At 44.6% G+C, this 18,792-nt stretch overlaps 1 protein-coding gene across 1 annotated transcript; it reads left to right on the forward strand.

Annotated features, from left to right (window-relative positions):
• Positions 1 to 4,938: 4,938 nt before the first annotated feature.
• On the forward strand, positions 4,939 to 14,050 carry LOC8027548 (glycine-rich cell wall structural protein 2). Its single transcript, XM_029976436.3, has 3 exons — positions 4,939 to 5,430; positions 11,949 to 12,314; positions 12,794 to 14,050. The coding sequence occupies exons 1-3, from the start codon at positions 5,419 to 5,421 to the stop codon at positions 13,268 to 13,270; spliced, it is 855 nt and encodes a 284-aa protein (XP_029832296.1). The 5' UTR covers positions 4,939 to 5,418; the 3' UTR covers positions 13,271 to 14,050.
• The last annotated feature ends 4,742 nt before the right edge of the window (positions 14,051 to 18,792 follow it).

Here is an 18,792-nt window from a genome sequence, read left to right on the forward strand (position 1 = left end):
ATAGCTGGTTAAGACATCGCAGCAATTCATGTAGTCTTTCTGTCCGCTTATTCCGTATCAGTTGTGGATGATAACGTATTGACTAGAGGCAACTCCCTTCTTGTCTTAACGGGTAACGGCTGATGAACGTTCCACTTTTGGAGTTATTAGAGAGTTGTAGTATAGCACATGCACTCTAAAAAAAAAAAAAAAGTATCACCTTAAACCCTTTTGTCCACAGAATGCACCCCCAAACTTCAGTTCAACGTACAGCGCAATATAGTCGAACAGACGGCCCCAAATTTTACGAAGGGCTTGATAACGGTGCGATATAACTTATTAAATAGCTAAAGTACGTATCAAAAACCACAGAAAGGAAATACTGACGTTTTGCAATAGGACCAAGCAAACCCCTTTTTTTTGTATTTAGTAACACGTACATTAGCTATTCTAATAAGTTGTACCACACTGCTATCAAGCCTCTCGTGAAAGTTAGTACCGTCAGATCGAAGCCGCTACACTGTACGTCGAACTGAAGTTTTAGGGTTTCATGTATTGGACAAAAGCTGTAAGAATACAGCTTTTTTTTTAAGAGCGTACGAGCCAACGCAAGCGCTGTGCTTTTCCGTTAGCTTTGTGTGCTCCTCGCTGTGCACGTGCGTCGTCACCATCCGCCAATTCGAGACAGCAGCTTTTTTGGCTCCGTGCATGCGCAGTGTGGACCAAGCAAAGGTGTTGCAAACGCACGGGGCTTGCCTTTGCTCCCATACGCAATACTAAAACTCACGGTTTACGTGCCCTTTTAATGTATTATTTTTCGTCTTTTATCGTTCAGACGCACAACGTTACCTACGGAGTGCCTTATTAACATAAACCTTGGCTAACCTAATCGTTTTCTCCCTTTTAATTAGCGTGGGCTTAGGGCTTGTGTTTATGAAGAGCCGATATTATCTCTGTCCGGCAGGCTACTAAACCACTAATTGATTTGAAAGCCCTCAGGAGCGGTCGGTTTTCGCCTTTAATTACCAAACATACGACCGAAGCTCACTCTTTTTGTATGTTCAATGTTTACTGACCCGCAAAACTCGCCTTTAACACTATTTTTAATCCACGGAGCGAAAGAAGGTGGACCAAATTTAAACACCGACGATAGTCTTTGTTATGCATGCATTTAAATTGCTAGGTTGGAGTCACGCTGAGTATTGGCGACGTGCTATCAGACATGTCGCTGTGGTCGGCCTTCCACGATTGGCCGAATGCTGACTATGACGTCAACAAAGGTTTTCTCATAGACAGAAATAACAAATAAGAGTAATGTAAGAACTTCAATTTTGACGGTGTTGGCAGTGTTGGTTTCAAAGCGCAATGATCTCAAGTTTCCACCATCCTAATTATAAACACCGTCGAACTTGTTGATCGTAAATTAATGACGTCACGAGAGGAAACCATAGGAGGGCGCCACCAAAACATCTCGCCACTAATAGAGCGTACACAACATAGTTAGCATGAACAATTGTTGCTTCTGGGTCTTGCCGGTTAAATTTTTTTATACAATCATATTATGATGTGGGATCTTTCTAATGTGGACCACAGGTGTAAGTGGTTCACATTAGAACGACTCACATAGGCAATTCATAAATACTTTAATTATGTAGCGGTACTACATGCGTAATAAAAGATGCCTCTACTATCATTCCCCATTCCGTCTAGGAGAACGAGTGAGATGCGGACATATACTCATTTAATACTTTGCAGCATGCTTTAAAAACTCCATATTTTGAATTATGCCTACATGTTACCATTTGTACGTTGGATGGATGATAATGTGCCGTAAGAAACTGTAGACGTCTCAGGCTAGTTTTAACTTTAATTGTTCAATAGTAGCTGCCAATTTGGGAATTAAAGCTTTTTTGTTACCAAACACAAGTTATGTGGCATTGACCTTGCAACCCTCTTAATGAGGTAATCAATAAATATAAACGCAAAACATCAATCTGGATTTTTTTAATCTCTGAAAGTTCTTGATATGTTGGCTTGTTTAAGAACGACGAGGCATTTGGCTGCGTGTGTGTGTGTGTGGTTTGAGGGGGGGGGGGGCGGTTTAGACACACACGTACACACATATACACAAAAACAAGGGTTAGGAATATTGGGAATTATATTGACTTGAAGGGAAAGTGCATCGCGTGTTATTAAATCTATTCCTGAGGATCTAATTTCTTTTCACTTTTTTATTTGCCTTGCGCAATACAATACCTGCAACCTTAAACAGGCATCCAGTTTACACTGTTCCACGCAATAAAGTAACTTTATTATTAGCTATTGCACATTACTAACACCAAAACCTCAACAAATACGCAGGTTTACAATTCACGTTGCTAATTGATATATATCGTCATTACCTGCAAATCTACTTGTCAGAAAAAAAAAAAACACGCACACAAACGGTTTTTAGCGCATTTCTCAAGGCACTAAAGGAATCCGGATATGCTCGTCCGTCACACGCACTCGTTCGATCGCAATAACTCCCACAGAACCAAACATGATTAACGGCGAACCACACGCAATTGAGTACGGCACATCTCATTGACTCTCAGTTCTAATTTCTTAAGCGACCTCCACCATAGTCAAGCCACGAAGGCAATGGTAATTGCATTTAAAAAGAGAAAAAAAAAAAAAAAAAAAAAAACGGAGCGACATTCTATGCCCGAGCCGAACCTCCCAAGCGTCACACTACATGCCAGCTGTCATTCGTCATTATGCGAATGACACAGCTATTTACATTCCCCCCGGAGGCACTCAAGGGCCCCGACTCCTGTCGAGAGCCGACAGACGACGTTCCGAAGACGAACGATCGCCGAGGAGTGTGTCAGTCCGAAGAACCCTCGGAGCGTCCTTGAGTCATTTTATGTGCACAACCTTCTTCCAAAGAGCAACGCCAATATCCTTGCCCCGGGGCCTACAGCCGCGAAGAAACAAGAGCATGGATGGGAACGGCCAAAACGCCGGGATTTCCTGCCACGTAGCGGACGATCATTAAACGAAGAAAGGGGTTAGCCCCCCAAATTATGCAATTAAAGAGGCGCATCCTTTAGTGGTGCTTGTCCTTCCTGTCTTTCCTTTCTCTCTTCCTTCCGCTGCAGTTGCCAATCCCGCTGATTGTGTGTTCGGCGGCGCACGCTCTTCCGATTTTGACAATTGCGGCGTCGAGGGTCGCTTACCTTCTTTTTTCTCAGCGCACAGTTTTTGTTTTACTTTGGGCTATTGTATTTATTTGTTTGCTTTGAAACCACAGAAACCGGTCAAGGTTCAGAGGACGTGACGGTTTTGTGTCAGCCAAATCTGGATGTGAAGAATGCGGAGCGAACACGGAGAACACGTCGAGGATCCCAAGCTTGAAGAGGAAGAGGTTCCTAGCGACCAGTTTCTGTTATTTTGGTTCTGAATACCTCGCCTAGAGGTTAGGATCAAAGGAAGGATGACAGAATCGGCGAACGCATTTTGAATTCTTCAGAAAAGGACGGTTTGGACACGCCCAGTCTCCTACGGTGTGATGCCCTAATACAAAGCTTTCCGTACGCTGACTCTTATATTTTTTTTATTTTCTTCTGGGTGTCCGACACGCATTTCGCCGACTTTGTACTGCAATTTGCAAGTCCGATTTCACGCGACATCGGCCCGCGCTCTGAAAAAGAAGCGAGTGACGGATATTTATAATGCTGTCTGTCAAGTCTCCAACGTGGTTGTGTCGCAAGTTTTTCGTACAAGCGTGGCAAGCAAGTATGTGTCCTGCAGTTTTTTTGGTTTTTTTTTTAGTTTCACAGCGTCGCTAATAATTCCAAGCTTTTAGAAGCATGACTGTGTAAAGTATTATCCTCAAAACAAAACAAGCAAAAAAAAAAAAAAGAACGAGGGAGCTTACTTGACACGGCTCAAAGAACGCCGACAACAATGACATTTGACGGGTCCAGACATACAGGGTCAATACGAGGGTGCTTAAATCTTATTGAATTAAGTCTCAGGTTTAAATTAATACAAAAATGCGATTGCACAGTGATGCCTTTTTAAGACGAGTGTCTCTGTGAATTGCTGCTTACAGCCGTCGATAGAAACACAGTTCCTTTAACCTAAAGTTTTGGAAAACTTTCCTCTAGCAAGTAATTGTCTTGAAATTATACAGTCGCACATAACTCTATTTCTCGAAATTCGTCATTATGCCGCGGAAGTTAGAAAAAAAAAATGTTAAATTAAGTGATTCCATGATATACCGAAATAGGTCCGAAAACTTGTCATCGGTCTTACGCGTAGTATAAAAGTTGGAATTGGAATACCGCTTGCAAGTTACATACACAGCCATAAATTGTGATTGGGCAAGATCTGAAGCTCCTTGTTGCCTGCTGCCCCCAAAGAGTGTCGCTTGAACGGCATGACTGCGTGGCCATCTCCACTGAAGAATAGACAAACAGATGTTGGTGCTCCTCTCGTCCGTTTTGTTTTTGAGAACTACCCGATGCAAAGGACAGCGGATGTTCAAGCTCGGTCTGTCTCTCTAAAAAGAAAAATAGTTTAGATAAGCCAGGCTCTACTTATAACCTTTCTAAAAATTCTAGATCAGTTTGAAGAATTTAAGAAGACCCTTGTGTTTCTGAGGCCTAAAACCCGCACTCCCGATCACTTTTCACAAAAGACAGAACTCCCGCTGTCGAGGTCCTGTGCGCTTTTTTTTTTTTTTTTTCGTGGTGAGAGAGCTTTTTTGGAGAACCAGAGGACGAAAGGGATCTTCCGGAGGTGCAGACCCCCCGCGAAAGGGTACGACAACGATGTTGTGCCCCACCAGGAAAGAAAGTGAAAGGAACAGGGCGAGAAAGAAAGAGAGAAGCCACCAAGCCCATCACGGTCGGCGAAGGGAAGCCGCTCTCCCCTCTCAACCCTCTCATCTCCGCGGCTCGTCCACCTCTCATTCGTGGCCCATTATTTTCGCTTTCGTCCACGGGGCTGTCCTGAATTTCGATATTATTCAGCGGCACCCCCCCTCCCCCCTTTCCCTCCCTCAGCATCCTCCCTTCTAACGTGGGGGGCTTTCTCTTTCTTGCTCTTGGCGTCTCGTTGCGGTTGTGGTGGTTGTCTTTTACTGTTGTTGTTCTTCACCCGCCGGTGAGGCATCCCCCGGTCGGATGGACGGATGTCTCGGTGGGAGAGGGTGAAAGTGTAACGGCGAGCGGCACGCGGTCCGGGCCGGACCTCTCGGCGGTGGTATATAAACGCTGAGGCAGCGGGCCAGGAGCATCACTGCAAGAGCAGGCGTCCTCTTGAACAGGTGTCTTCCTTCGGGACTCGGCGTATTCGACACTGAGCTTTCCTAGAAGCAGCGGGCAGCGACGTTTTCTCCCAACTTGCACGGACTTTCCGCATTCCTGCACAGACGCGACGCCTGGAACCATGTTGGTTAAGGTAAGGCGGCGTCGACGTCGAAGGACCCCGACCCGAGTTCGGACCTCTGGATGCTATGCTTGATGCGCCCGCTGCGAGCTTGTGGGGGACTTGAAGGAAGTGTTGCGTCTTATACGAATCTGCGGATTATAACTGCAGAGGTCACTTGTATGATTCATTTGGAGATCAGAATATTCGAAGGTTCATTTAAATATTTGCGGCGATGATCTTGGAGTGGGTTTTAATGAAAGGGTTAGCCTTAGTTTCCAAGAAAAAGTTATGATACCTGTGAGTTCTCTATATAACTGTGACGCCACGATGATATGTATAGGCGCATTATTAAATTATGCAAAGGAGCAAGCTCCCAAATTCTGTCCACAGTTTCAGCTCTGTCATGCTTTATTGCTTTAACGCATGTGTGCGCTATCCACAAAATAGCCAATGATTTTAGAGAATGCTGCAATAGATAGTCGATTATGAAAATATAACGCGACCGTCAATTTTACGCAGGATCTCGTCAGCTCCAACCCAAGGATTACTACTCGACCAGCTGGCAATCCTGCGCATCGATACAGCTTCAGAAATGTTCAAAAGGTTGATTTTATGGTCAAGCACCAAAGACACAATTTCTATGATTCATGGAGAAGTCCAGTGACGTTTGAAGCTGATACAATTTACGCGCTCAGTTTGCTGGACTGCGTTACAATTTAATGAACCCTTTTGATTTGCTCTGTTTTTTTTTTTTTGCAAATCATCGGTCGGAAACTTTTGGGATTGCCTCTTTGTGTGCTTGGCTTCGAAGACAACGTTCGATCGTTTTTAAGAGCGTGCGTAAATTTTAGCGCACGCGCCAGAGTAGTGTGCCACATTAGAAATGGTGTAAATCCTCTTCTGTCTATGCATAAAATTAGAGGGGATAGGAACCTAGAAAATCCTGGCATGTTAATGGGCAGTAATATAAGTTTTAACCAATTGAAGAAAGAATTCTGGGCAACAAAATATTTAACGCCGATTTATGGCGTAGAGGTGTCGTGGGGAAATATTCACTGCAGGATTTCAATTATTAGCAAAAACAATGAAGGAAAATATAATATTCAATGGTGCGGTTGGCTTCATGAATCTTGGGTGCATTATTCACAGTGATACTCAATACCGGCCAATAAGAACAAAGAAAAAAAACTCACGGAAAATCAATTCGTTATGTTTCGTCTTTACTGCTACAGCTTGGAAGGCCACTACTAGAATGTGGGCTCACTAATGTAAAGGCGACAATGCATTTAAGACATTTGAAACTGGATAACTGAAAACTTTATATGGTTTAGTTTAATCTAGATCCTCTCAGAGTAAAATTAAGATGTGTGCTTGTTCTCTTCTACATTTGGCATGGCACCAGAAAAAGGGATGTGAAAATATAGGTTTATTACAAAATTCAGGTTTGAGTTGAAATTCTCTGAACCGGGTGGATGCGCGTAACAAAATGACAGTGAGCGTGGATGCGAGCTGATGATAATTAATCAGAAGTAATACCTGAGACTGTGGTGCGGGAAAATCAAGAAACTTTTAAGTCGAAGAAAAATAACAATAGGAGTTATTACAAGGACGTATAAGACGTTATCCTACTGTGACCTTTTTTTTCGACTTAAAAGTGTCTTAATTTTTCCGCACCCCATTCTCAGGTGTTACTTCATGGTGGATACGTTAACCACAAAGCGAGGTTAGTATTTAAATTTGTATAAATGCATTCCTAACATTATAATGTTCCAAACTAATTTTTTCCCATTCCACGCCCTCTGATGACACCTTTCACAGTCCTTTCATTAATATTTTTTTTAGACGGACAAATTATTAGATTCCTCTAAAAAATAACCATAAGTTTACCTCGTACAAAATTTTAAGCTGAAAGTATACGCAGCACGCTATTTGTGCAGAATCTAATTCCTAGTCATATTTACTCATATACAATATTAGATATTAACAGATATGACTTCACCTACCTTACTTCCTATGGGGCTTGGCTGATTTGAACTATGTAATGAGCACTTTCTAAAGCATAAAGGTAACCGAGATGCAAAGCACAAGATTTTGATAACTGGCGTTTCCCATAAATGCATTCCCATAAATGAATTCCTAACAATATAATGTTCCAAACTAATTTTTCCCCATTTCACGCTCTCTGGTGACACGTTTTACAGTCCTTTCATTAATATTTTTTTTAGACGGACGAAATATTAGATTCCTCTAAAAAATAAGCATAAGTTCACTTCATACAAACATTTAAGCTGAAAAGTATAAACAGCACGATATTTGTGCAAAATCTAATTACTAGCTATATTTATTCATAACAAATTTTAGATATTAACAGATATGAATCCCCCTATCTTACTTTCTATTGGGGTTGGCTGATTTGAACTATGCAGCACTTTCTAAAGCACAAAGAAAAACGAGATGCAAAACACAAACTTTTGATAACTGGCATTCTTTATCGAATGTTGATTCCCCTCACTGTTTTACATGCGGCTATTAGTTTAGCACTTTTTTATTTAGAAAATATACATTATTTTTAATGATCCAGTTATACGATAGTTAAATGTGTTCTTCTATATTGTAAAGGTGTTTCACTCTAGACAGAATATCATTATGATACGATATAAATTTACGAGAATGTCTTTTTTTTTTTCTTTTTCTGGGCCATAAAGAACACATTTGGGCAGTTTTTACCCCTTTAGTGTATGAGCACTCTTACAAATATATTATTCTCAGTAGCTTTAGTTTACTGTCGCGTGATAGAGTTGAGCAGCTTATTATGAAGGCCTGGGCGATGTTGTGAATAATTATATGCAGAAATAGGGCTAGAAAAAAAGACACAGCAAAGTTAAGTTCGTCTATTTGACGCTGGTGTTACCCGTAGTGCTAGAGCGTAGTTGACGCACACAGCCAGCGCCATTAAAGGCAGAATATGTTTCACTGCTGTTGCAAAACTGAGATTGGCTGTGTCACTCCTACGTTTCACTATTCACTCTGGCCACTCAAAATGCTACAATAAATGAGTCCGTAGCCTTCATGGTGATTCAGGCACTCGAACTTCAATAAATCATCTTACGATTTGTATAAAAAAAAGAACAAACAGCCCCCCTCCCCCCCAAAAGAAAACAAAAACAAAACACGGATTGGTGCATTTATGCACGCGCGATAAAAAAGACAACAAAAAATTAGGGTTGTGTGGATATTTACGCAGCGTGTAGTTGGTCCGTCATTTCAAAGTTGCGACGAGTCTCTCGCTCTAGATGAGCAATTCAGCCAGAGCGGTACAACCGCTAGCCTGGGGTCTTTAACATGCACCAAGCAGTGGTGATACACGACCGCACACCGGTACGATGCTCATCCAGATCGAAACAGGCAGGGATGGGGATTGAACACGGGATCCCTGGGTTCTCCAGCGCGAGCTTTCGCCCCACGTGCTCCGAACTGGTGTGCGCTAGCTCACAAGGCCACCAATCCCAAATAAAAGAAGACAGAACGTAAGTAAGTAGCACGTTATGTGTTCCTACGTTTTTTTTTTAACTATGTACGCGTCAAAATTTAAATCAAAATTTTACTGAAACGGGTTTACCCTTTTTAGCCATAAAACTTTGTTCTGCGCTCTATATTCAAAATTCTAATTAATGGCGTGAGTATCTACTTCTGGGCATCATAATATCATACAAATCCTTTCAAATATAAAATACTACTGAGAGCTTTAAATGAATCGGCACCGAATCGACCTTTCATATTCACCCTAGACCGAAGAACAAGTTCGGCACTGACGAACCGGAAACTTAAATTATAGTCGGCAGAATAGATCGGTTCAGCACGATCATCATTTAGTCGATTTACAATATATAGGAACGGGGTTATCTACCAGCGCAAAAGCTGGCATTCCAATAGATATATATATGAAAGGAAAACGCAGAAACAAAACGCGACAGGTTTGGAGAACGGAACCGTTTTCACGAGGCAGCCGCTGCCGGCAGCGATTATGGACGACATCGGCAGGGAGAAACAATCGGACCATAACTTCCCAAAACGTCGGACATTGTCGTGTCTAAATTTGTATCCTCCGGGCGCCTTATGTGGGCGTTCTGCCCGGTGGCCAACTCGTTCGCCAGCTCGTGGCGTCCCCCCCCCCCCCCCCCCTCGCCCCTCTCGACTCACGACAACCGTAGTTGTTCGGAACCCTCGGAGTAGCAGATATCACGCATTTCCGGCGCTGATCCCCATCCCTGCTTCCTAACTTACTTCCCGGATCAAGCAATGCTCTGTTCACGCCTGACCTGACAGCGCCGTGGAGCCTACGAGCTGGTTAGACACGTCGCATGTCTATCTTTCGTCACGTGATCACGCTCCTCACCACAACCACGCGCAGAGAGAGGGGTCACGGATTCAAAGGGAGACGGTTGATTTGTCCCGCGGTGCGTAGCTCCCACGGCACTGTCACTCTAAGGGTGAACGCAGTATGGGAGCCTAAAAGAAAAAAAAAATATGGCGTATTTTTAAAAACGCTTTGTGACTAACTGACCATCCGATTCCCCTTACGTTTTTTTTTAGGAGGCTTCACCTTAATTACAGCAGAAAGAAAGCGCTGCCGTGAGCAATTTTTTTCTTCCTTCTATTTCTGGGTCCTTAGGCCGCTCTCCCCCGGAAGGGCTGCGGGTGTCTAGCGGGTCGCTTATTTCAGTGTTTGTTGCTTTCCCCGACCCCAAAATAAAGCTTAATTCCGCGTAAGTAGACGGTGACCCAGGCAGAAAGAAGGTCGTCCTCCAGGAAGAATGGCAGAGGCTTCAGCGGTCATTAACAAGTCCCACTGCTCATTCTTATCCAATCCGTCTTAAATCGCTCACACGCCGTATCTGGTTTTCGGGACTGTAGCGCGTAGGGATACTCGAACCAACTCTCTATCATCAGGGCGATGAGTCTGCGAGAATATTAAATAGGATTGTCCAGTCAAATGTAAGAAACGATTCAAAGAATTGTCGCCAAGGCATTTATTTAAGGGAGATGATGGATGGAGTTTTGCAGCTGCCCGTTTTTGTTGATCCAATGCTTCGAAGGGTTCGCCACTCTTCGTAAAGAGATTAGAAAATGCGATTTACGGATTGTGTAAGCGGGTAGTGTCAGGGTCGCGGTTATCTCACGTAATAATGAATTTTGTAAGAGGGTAGAACTTTTTTTTTTTTTTTGTATAAAAGCTTACAGCTATAACGACGAATCTTCCTGGGACAGCAATTGCCGTGTGACGCAACATTTCATCACTTAGGCGGTGTCGCGTACGTCTATGGGGGGAGGGTGGGGACTGCGAATGCGACTGCAGTCACCGATGGAAAGAGCACCGAACACAAGAAATAAATATATGAAAGCAAACTTTTTTTTTTTTTTTTTTTTTTAACTTAGTCGTCATGGGGACTGGATAGGAATTGCGTAGCAATGAAGAGATGAGACTTCGTTCAAAGGAAAGGAATATCGGGCCCGAGGGCTGGCACCTTTTTCATTCTGTGTATGAGGGTTACGGAAGTTATTCCGAAGCTTTTCGAATTGCTGGAAGTTAAGACGCAGCAGCGCATTATAAATGTTTTGAGTTCCTCGTTTGAAAGAGGCTGACTATTAGCTCGCTTGATTTCTCAACGTGTCGATCTTTAGATTTGTGATGCTTGCTTAAGGAAGAAAAGGATGTTACTATCATTATACGTTAAAGATTATGAGAGATTAGTTTGTACTTTTTGTCGACACTGATTTGTTTCGTAGTCGTAGATCAATTTGTCTTTTTGTTAAATATTTAATGAGAAGGCGAGGCTAATTGTGATGGCACTCGGCACTTAGGATTCACTTTTAGATAGTTCTGAGGTCGCGAATCTGTTATTATATCGGTCGTTCAGTGATAAGATTATCGCTAGTGCCGGTTCGCGCCTTGCCATTTTTCAGCTCTAATTGACTTTAGCAGCCACATGTGGTATATTCCTTGTCATTTATGTAGTCGGAGGTCAATGACAAACTCATTTCACTACCCGAAGAGTTTATTATATGGAAGGAAGGACAGACGTAATCTGAACGAGGATAAACACAAGATAAGAAAATATTTTGCTTTCCTTTGTGCCTAAATAATTCGGTTCGCATTGCGTTTATGGAGATCAGTTAAGCCACATCTCAGTCCTATCACCCAGCGCTACGGAGCACAGGTTTCAGCATCGACGATCTGGCACAGCCTAAACCGACATTCAAGTAGAGAACGTCCAGCTGGGTTTCTTCCGTTGTCTTTCCTTAGTTCCTCAGACCATGGCTGTTTCTAACAAATAGTCACGTTATTTTTTACTTTGACATTTTTTTCAACTTGATTGTTTCTCTTCTTCTCTTCAAAGATTCGACTTTTAAATCATATAATTTACTATCACCAGCTCGCTCTCCCACTCATTGTCTTTTATCAAGAAGGGGGCAACTGACCTGAAACCCAAGGGAGCTTTACTCATAGGGCTAAAAGGTCTGACTCTCGGTCTCTCTTGAACACGCAGGGGCTTTGTTTGAGCCTTCTGGTGGCGACCACTTTCGGTGCGAACCGCGGTGGAGGCTACGGTGGAGGCGCCGGCGGTCACCACGGAGGAGGAGGAGGGGGTGGTCACCACGGAGGAGGTGGAGGCTACGGCGGCACCGGCGGCGCCGGTGGCTACGGCGGCACGGGTGGGTACGGCGGTACCGGTGGTGCGGGAGGATACGGCGGAGGCAAGGGTGGCTTCGGAGGAGGGGGCCTAAGCGGTGGAGGAGGCTTCGGTGGTCACCATGGCGGCGGAGGAGGCGGTCATCATGGCGGTGGCGGCGGCGGTGGTGGATACGGCGGCGGAGGTGGTGGATACGGCGGCGGTGGAGGCGGCGGTGGATACGTAAGCGCTTCATTTATTTCTCCTGGGTTTAGCTCTGAAGTCAAAGGCTGTAGAACATAGTCATTCCAAGCTTGGTCATAGATAGCTACAACTTATAGATATCTATGGCTTACAAGGGTAATATACCTCTCGCAAAAACCAAAGGTATTGATAGAGTAACGGACTCAAAGCTCCATAGGGTTGTTTTAGTACAGGCGTAAGTGCTGACGCAAGTTAAAAAAAAACACCAAAAGTCTTTCTCAAACCAACAGTGACGAAGCCACAGTGTAAGCCGACAAAAATCGACATGTTTCTAAAACAGTAATGTGTTTTTTTTTTTTCATTTGTATACTTTAAGTACATATTATAGATTACTTTATTTTAATTATTCAGGCGGATAGCGTAGGCACTGCATGGTCGTGTGGGCGCGCTAACAAACGAGCGCAGAACTGTTTGTTCACAAGACAGGTCTTCGCTTCCCTGATACCGCCTTTTCGCAGGATCGCCCTACGCCATACGAGTTCGGCTACGACGTCAAGGACGAGTACGGCAACAGCCAGAGCCGCCAGGAGAGCGGCGATGGCAGCGGCACCGTCAAGGGCAGCTACGGCTACACCGACACCAACGGCATCTACCGACAGGTCAGCTACGTGGCCGATGCCAACGGATTCCGCGCCACCGTCAAAACCAACGAGCCGGGAGTCGGACCCGCCAGCCCCGCCGACGCCGAGTTCATCGTCGAACCGCCACCGGCCGGAGTCGTGAGCCAGTACGCCGGTGCCGGCGGCGGACACCACGGCGGTGGCGGTGGAGGTGGCCACCACGGAGGTGGCGGCGGAGGCGCCGGCGGCTACGGTGGCGGCCACCACGGAGGCGGAGGTGGATACAGCGGTGGATCCGGCGGATACGCACCACCACCCACCCGGTACAGCGGTGGCGGCGGTGGCGGCGGTGGCGGCGGCCCCTGGAAGTACTAGATGACCCTGTGAAACATCTGTCCCAAAATCTCTTTCGGCTTCGGTGTTTCTAGAGAGAAATCGCCGTGCGTGTGTGAGTGTGTGTTTGTTTCAGAACTTGCTTGGTGGAACTGTGATCGCTCCTCGCAAAAGCTTCCCCCTAAGTCCTAACAGGAGCCCATCCTCTCGACGCCTCTTCCTGGACGAAGTCTATCCTGGACTCGTTCATCGAAGAAGCGCGTTCTCGAGGACTCCTTTCCGAGTCTGGCACGTTGCTTCTCTCCTTCCCCGGATCGAGAGCGACGGAGTCCTTTGCCTTCGGAATTATACGTATCTTGGTTGTGTCTTTTTGGGATGTCGCTTTTTGAAGTAACTTGTCTCCGCATCTCGTAGGCCGAGCGAGATGAGAGGTCACGTTTCGTGTGCAATGTGTAAATTCGTATGCTTGTTTTCGTTCATGTTTTATGATTCGGGAACTTATGGGAGGTCCTCTTCGCTTTGTGCATTCTGCTTTCAGTGTGGCGGCACGTGTCAGTCAGCAAAACCATTAGGGAATGGCATCATCTGTTGTGTAATACTCAGTCTGCTTTCTCGTCGAGAAAGAACGTGCATACTCAATTGACGTCAAATTGTGTGGTATGTTGCGAGTTTTTGCTCATATGTATGCATGGATGGTGCGCGTTGTATATGTGAGCTTGATCTGTTCCTTAAAATTTGTGTGGCTGCGTGTGCGTGTCCGTGTGTTGCTCCGTGCGTGTTTTGTAATATTCTGTGCAATAAATATTATTTATCTGTATTGAACTACCCTGTGATTAGACACTTCTTCTCTAAATACCTCGACCTTTTATTTTCCCAAAGAGTACATAAGTTCCAATGCCTAATAACAGCCAGTCATAGATGAATCAATAACTACCGTTAATCCGACCAGCAACCTTCGAAAGAATATTTAAAAGAAACAACCACCCCAGCATATCCTATTCCAATGACCCATCATGGATTCAGGTGCTGAAAACCGAACACATCGCCGATTGTAGGTGCATGCCATACATTCATCATACATATTACGAGGATAATTCGAAGATTGTCGGTCCCGTTGGTGACCACTAGCGAGTTTGCTTGTATAGTTAAGAAATTATCAAACGTAGAATTTATAAACGGCTCAGTCCATACCCCGAAATAGGTTCTGTTGCGAATGGGAGCTTAAAATACGTCGAGTGGAGCGGTCAGCCCAGAAAAGGGGACGCTATCTTCAGGGACTCTTGAGGACGCTCGGTTGTCCCGGCATGAAGCGGAGCGAGATCTCGAAGAAAAGAATCGTCATACTTCTCACTCAAAAGCAATCGCTTTCCGCCCTAAGCGCTGTCAGAAACGAGGCCAGGATAATACAACTACGCTTATCCTGGAACGCAGATGTCTTTTTTAAGAAGGACCATTTGAGCCATCCGGAAAAAAAAAGGAAGCATAAAACGAAAAAAAAGAAAAAAAAGCATCGCAACGTTCAGTATGACTTGATAGTGACCTTACCACACTCCCGGTTCAATTACGTGCCGTCGCAACACGCTCTTATTTCGCAAAAACTCGTTAAAGACGAACCAACCTCGGCGCACGATAGATGGAGGGCCGACAACCCGAAGGAAGATAGACGCGCAACGGAGCGCTTCCTTCATATATCGGTATGGACGGGGTTATTCAACGATGACAACACACTTCCAACCTGACAAGTCCTCTTCTGTATTTTCCTTTCTGCCTTTCTTTTTCTTTCGCGGTTTCACTTGCCTCTTTAGGCGGCGCAGAGTTGGGCTCGCACGATACCGGCGGAGCGGAATCGAGAGGCGTCGCGCCCTATATAGTGCACCCTGATAGGTTAGATCGCGTGTGGCCTCACGGACGTCAGACGCTTGTCCGTTCGGGCGAGTAACCGCGTGTACGCGATCGTGCACACGCCAGCCACACGCACACACGCACTCACACATGCTGCCCACGCGCAAAGCGAATGCCTCGGAAAACAGCGGGTTCTGGCGGTGCTTCCTGCTTTTCGGCAGGTCAGAAGCTGACGGAAGCTTTTGAAAGACAGGGTGTCCGGTGTGAGGTGGAAGAGTTTCACGGCAAATCTAACTTTGAGAAGCCTCACGGGAGGACGTGTGGTCTTCCGTTCGTAAACACGCCGGTGCTGCAAAGCCACCGGGCCCACCGGCAGCGCGGAAGAGAGTTGAGGGTGTTTTGTAACGCGAGGTGTTTTTCTTTGCTCTTTTAAGAAGCGCAAGAGACGAGAATGTGTGCCGGGGAGTTTTAGATTTTTAATAAAACGTTACACTTCATAGCGTACACAGTCACACTGAGTGTCTGCCCACAGACTCAATATATGTTGGTATACAGGAATCTTGATAGAGATGGATACGTTTGTCGAGTAATATGTACTTCGCGAAAAATAGGCAAATATAGTTACTAACAAGTTACATATTGATTAGAGAGATATGAGCACATCACCGTAGTAGTTAGGCAAGTCGAATTGCTGCATGTGGCCTCGTAAACGTAATTAATAAAATATGTATATATACATATAATATATATTTAAGAGTTTTCATTATTCCTGATAAAATTATTAAAAGCAAGGGACCACTTAAAATAATCTCACAGTTCTTTTAAGATAATTAAAAACCTACCTCTTCGTTTTTTTTTAAATATTTTTTTTCTGACAACCGGAATACAACATTTAAACATGATGTTCTTAACACTTTTAATTTCGAAATATAAGCAAAGTGTCGTTGGCAAAGTAAGCAAACTTCAGTTCTTGTTTCTAAATTATACAGACGTGTCAAATTATTATCAACATACTCGTCCTTCAAAAAAAAAAAAAAAAACTGTAAGATTTTAGGAAATTTGTCACTTTCAGCAGTATTTGTCATTAGTAATACTTTAGGGCTTGGCGATTGATTAAAAGCAACAGGTCATAAGGAAGGTCACACTATTAAACGCGGATATAACTTTTTTTTCTTCTGCTTTTAACTGTATGCTACTATGGTCCCGCCTTAAAAAATCCAGCAACCTTAAAAAAAGTCCAGCAACCATTTGGTGGTTGTCACATGTAATGCAGAGGACAGCGCTGTCCCGATACGAAGTGAGTATCTGCACTTATACTTTTGCATGTGCGCTATTGCTCGTGGCGCTTTGCATAAATTGTGTGCAGCAGCTGAAAGGTCACCCGGTATTTGGCGGGTCGGGAAGGCTGTTAGATCAGAACCCCAAAACTCCAGCTTCAGCCGTTTGTCTTCAGCTTTGACCTTGATGCTCAAGTATACGGGAGAATCTAAAATTTGAATACGCGTATATGTATCATCATGTAAAGAGGGCGACGGAGGGTAATCAAAAATCGGTAGCATTTAGGTTTCGTTTGTAAGCTTTTAGATAGAAGTGTTTAGCTATTTCTTATAAAAAAATCTAATCTAGCTCTGTTGTTTATAAGCTGTAGAAACGAGCACAGAGGAATAGGCTCACGAGCGGCACCAACGCTATTAGTAAAGCTGGTGGCCTGACGAAAACTTCTGTGTCCAAGTCGCAGAGACTATATATTTCGTTTCAGCTTCAGTCCGGACGCAGGCGACGCTAACGGCTTATGGGACTAAAGAAGTAGCAACAGAAGCAGAAGCCCTTAGGTATTTTCGGTTTATGATTGATTCAGCGATGAGGAAACACGCACAGAAACATGAAAAACACCAAGATGGCGCGCTTTTGACGTTCTCTGATTGGTGCCATCAGCTCGTAGCGTCGGCTGCGTTTGTACTTAAAGGCCGACGACCAGACACGAGATTCTGCAAGGCAGAAGATCCTCCTCACCTTGGGGGAGGAGGAAACAGGCAACGGTGGACGTGGTAGAAAACGGGAGAGGAGGAATCGGAAGAAAATTGCAAAGCACGAACTGGTCGTCGGTCTTTAAGGTGAACGAAGTAAAAGTGCCGAAGTTGTATTCGGGCCCACTGTTTCTTAACCACAAACCCTGGTGTTCAAAAGGAATGGGCTCTCCATTTTCTAGAATACGACAGGTTTCGCATGACAAATTAACATATAGAGCACCCAAGTAGACGTTACACAAAGAGATTTGCCGAATAGCGCAAGCCGTTCAAGAAGTAGGTTGGTTACTCATTACCAAGTCTGGAGAAGAACAGATTTAATTAGCCTTCAAATAAAATTGTACTGTTCCCGAGACCTCTACGTTAGATTAATTGATGTGCGAAGCGAAGCTGAGACATACTTATGCACCACGAAACTTTATCTTTGGAGATTCTGGCGTTTCTAGATGCGGGCAAGGTACTCACTGTGAGTTTAGGATGAAGAAAAACGTTGGTGTTGCACGAGTCTATATAAAAATAAATTAGGTTAACTAAATATACTTTTCGGTGCTCAGTGAAAAAATTAAAGAGCGAAGTATATGTATTTTGTTTCTTTCCTCATGAAAGTAACAAAATCATAATTTGTCGCTGGAAAAAAAAAAACGTTATCATTTACAGGTGAAGCGTTTCTTTTCACGTGTTACATCGAATCCTCCTATTCGAGAGCAAGCTTCCCTACCATCCTTTCGGCACTCACCTTAACATTGTAGCCGTGGTTAATGTAGCAAATCTCAGAAGGAAGTTTTCAGCAAATTTGCGTCTTGCTAAGCTCCCGAAGGCACGTGATGGTGATTCTGTACGCACACGCAAACCTAATTATGAGTACGACAAAAACACACACGCACACATAAATTGCGAGCAGTAAAAAGGTAAGTTTACGCGCAGAACAATACGCGTTTCCATTGTTGAAACCGCAGTGCCGTTTTCGGTAACTACGGTAGCCAGCCGTCCGTCAAAAAGAAGAGAAAAAGAAAGCTACCCCAGCGACCACTTTGATCCCGCGGCCAATTTTGTCAGCCGCGCGAGTCGCGCCGTTCACACGGAACGTGATCCAGAGTCTGACACTTGACTTGGGAGCTCGGGTATTCTCAAAGCCGACTCACGCAGAAAGTTCTCGGAAAAGCGGGTGCCGGTCGCGAAGATGCCCCTTTAATATCTGCGTGCGACTTGGCGGCGTGTGAATGAGGCGGGCTCTAAAGAGCTCTCCCGCACGCGGCCGTCGCAATAAATTAGGGGCAAATGAAATGAAAACCGCCCTGGTCGTTAGAAAGGGGCGAGAAGGGGAGGGGAGGGGGAAGTAAATTGCCGCCGAGATTCCGTTGTCTCTTTAATAAGACGCGGGAAAGGGAACACTGGAGAACGGTCTTTGTGTATAGCGGCATTTCTTTTTTTAACGAAGAACAAAAGCGACGACAGATGAGATAGATGTCTCTTCTGCCAAAACGCTCTTGTTCAAACGTCCGGATGAGTACTTCAGTGAGTTACAGACACCGACAGCTAAAAAAACAAAGGGTTTCTGCTCTTTCGCGAACTTGCCCCACTCCTTGCGTTTCCTATGGTGTCAGTTACTATGATACCCTAGTTACGCAAGCCTCTTTAACCGCAGTTAAGTGTGACTAGGGTCCGACTGAGCTACGGATAAGGGTGCCGAACAGG

This window comes from Ixodes scapularis, unplaced genomic scaffold (assembly GCF_016920785.2).
Source record: "Ixodes scapularis isolate PalLabHiFi unplaced genomic scaffold, ASM1692078v2 PGA_scaffold2__306_contigs__length_199485367, whole genome shotgun sequence".
NCBI classification, from domain to species: Eukaryota; Metazoa; Arthropoda; class Arachnida; order Ixodida; family Ixodidae; genus Ixodes; species Ixodes scapularis.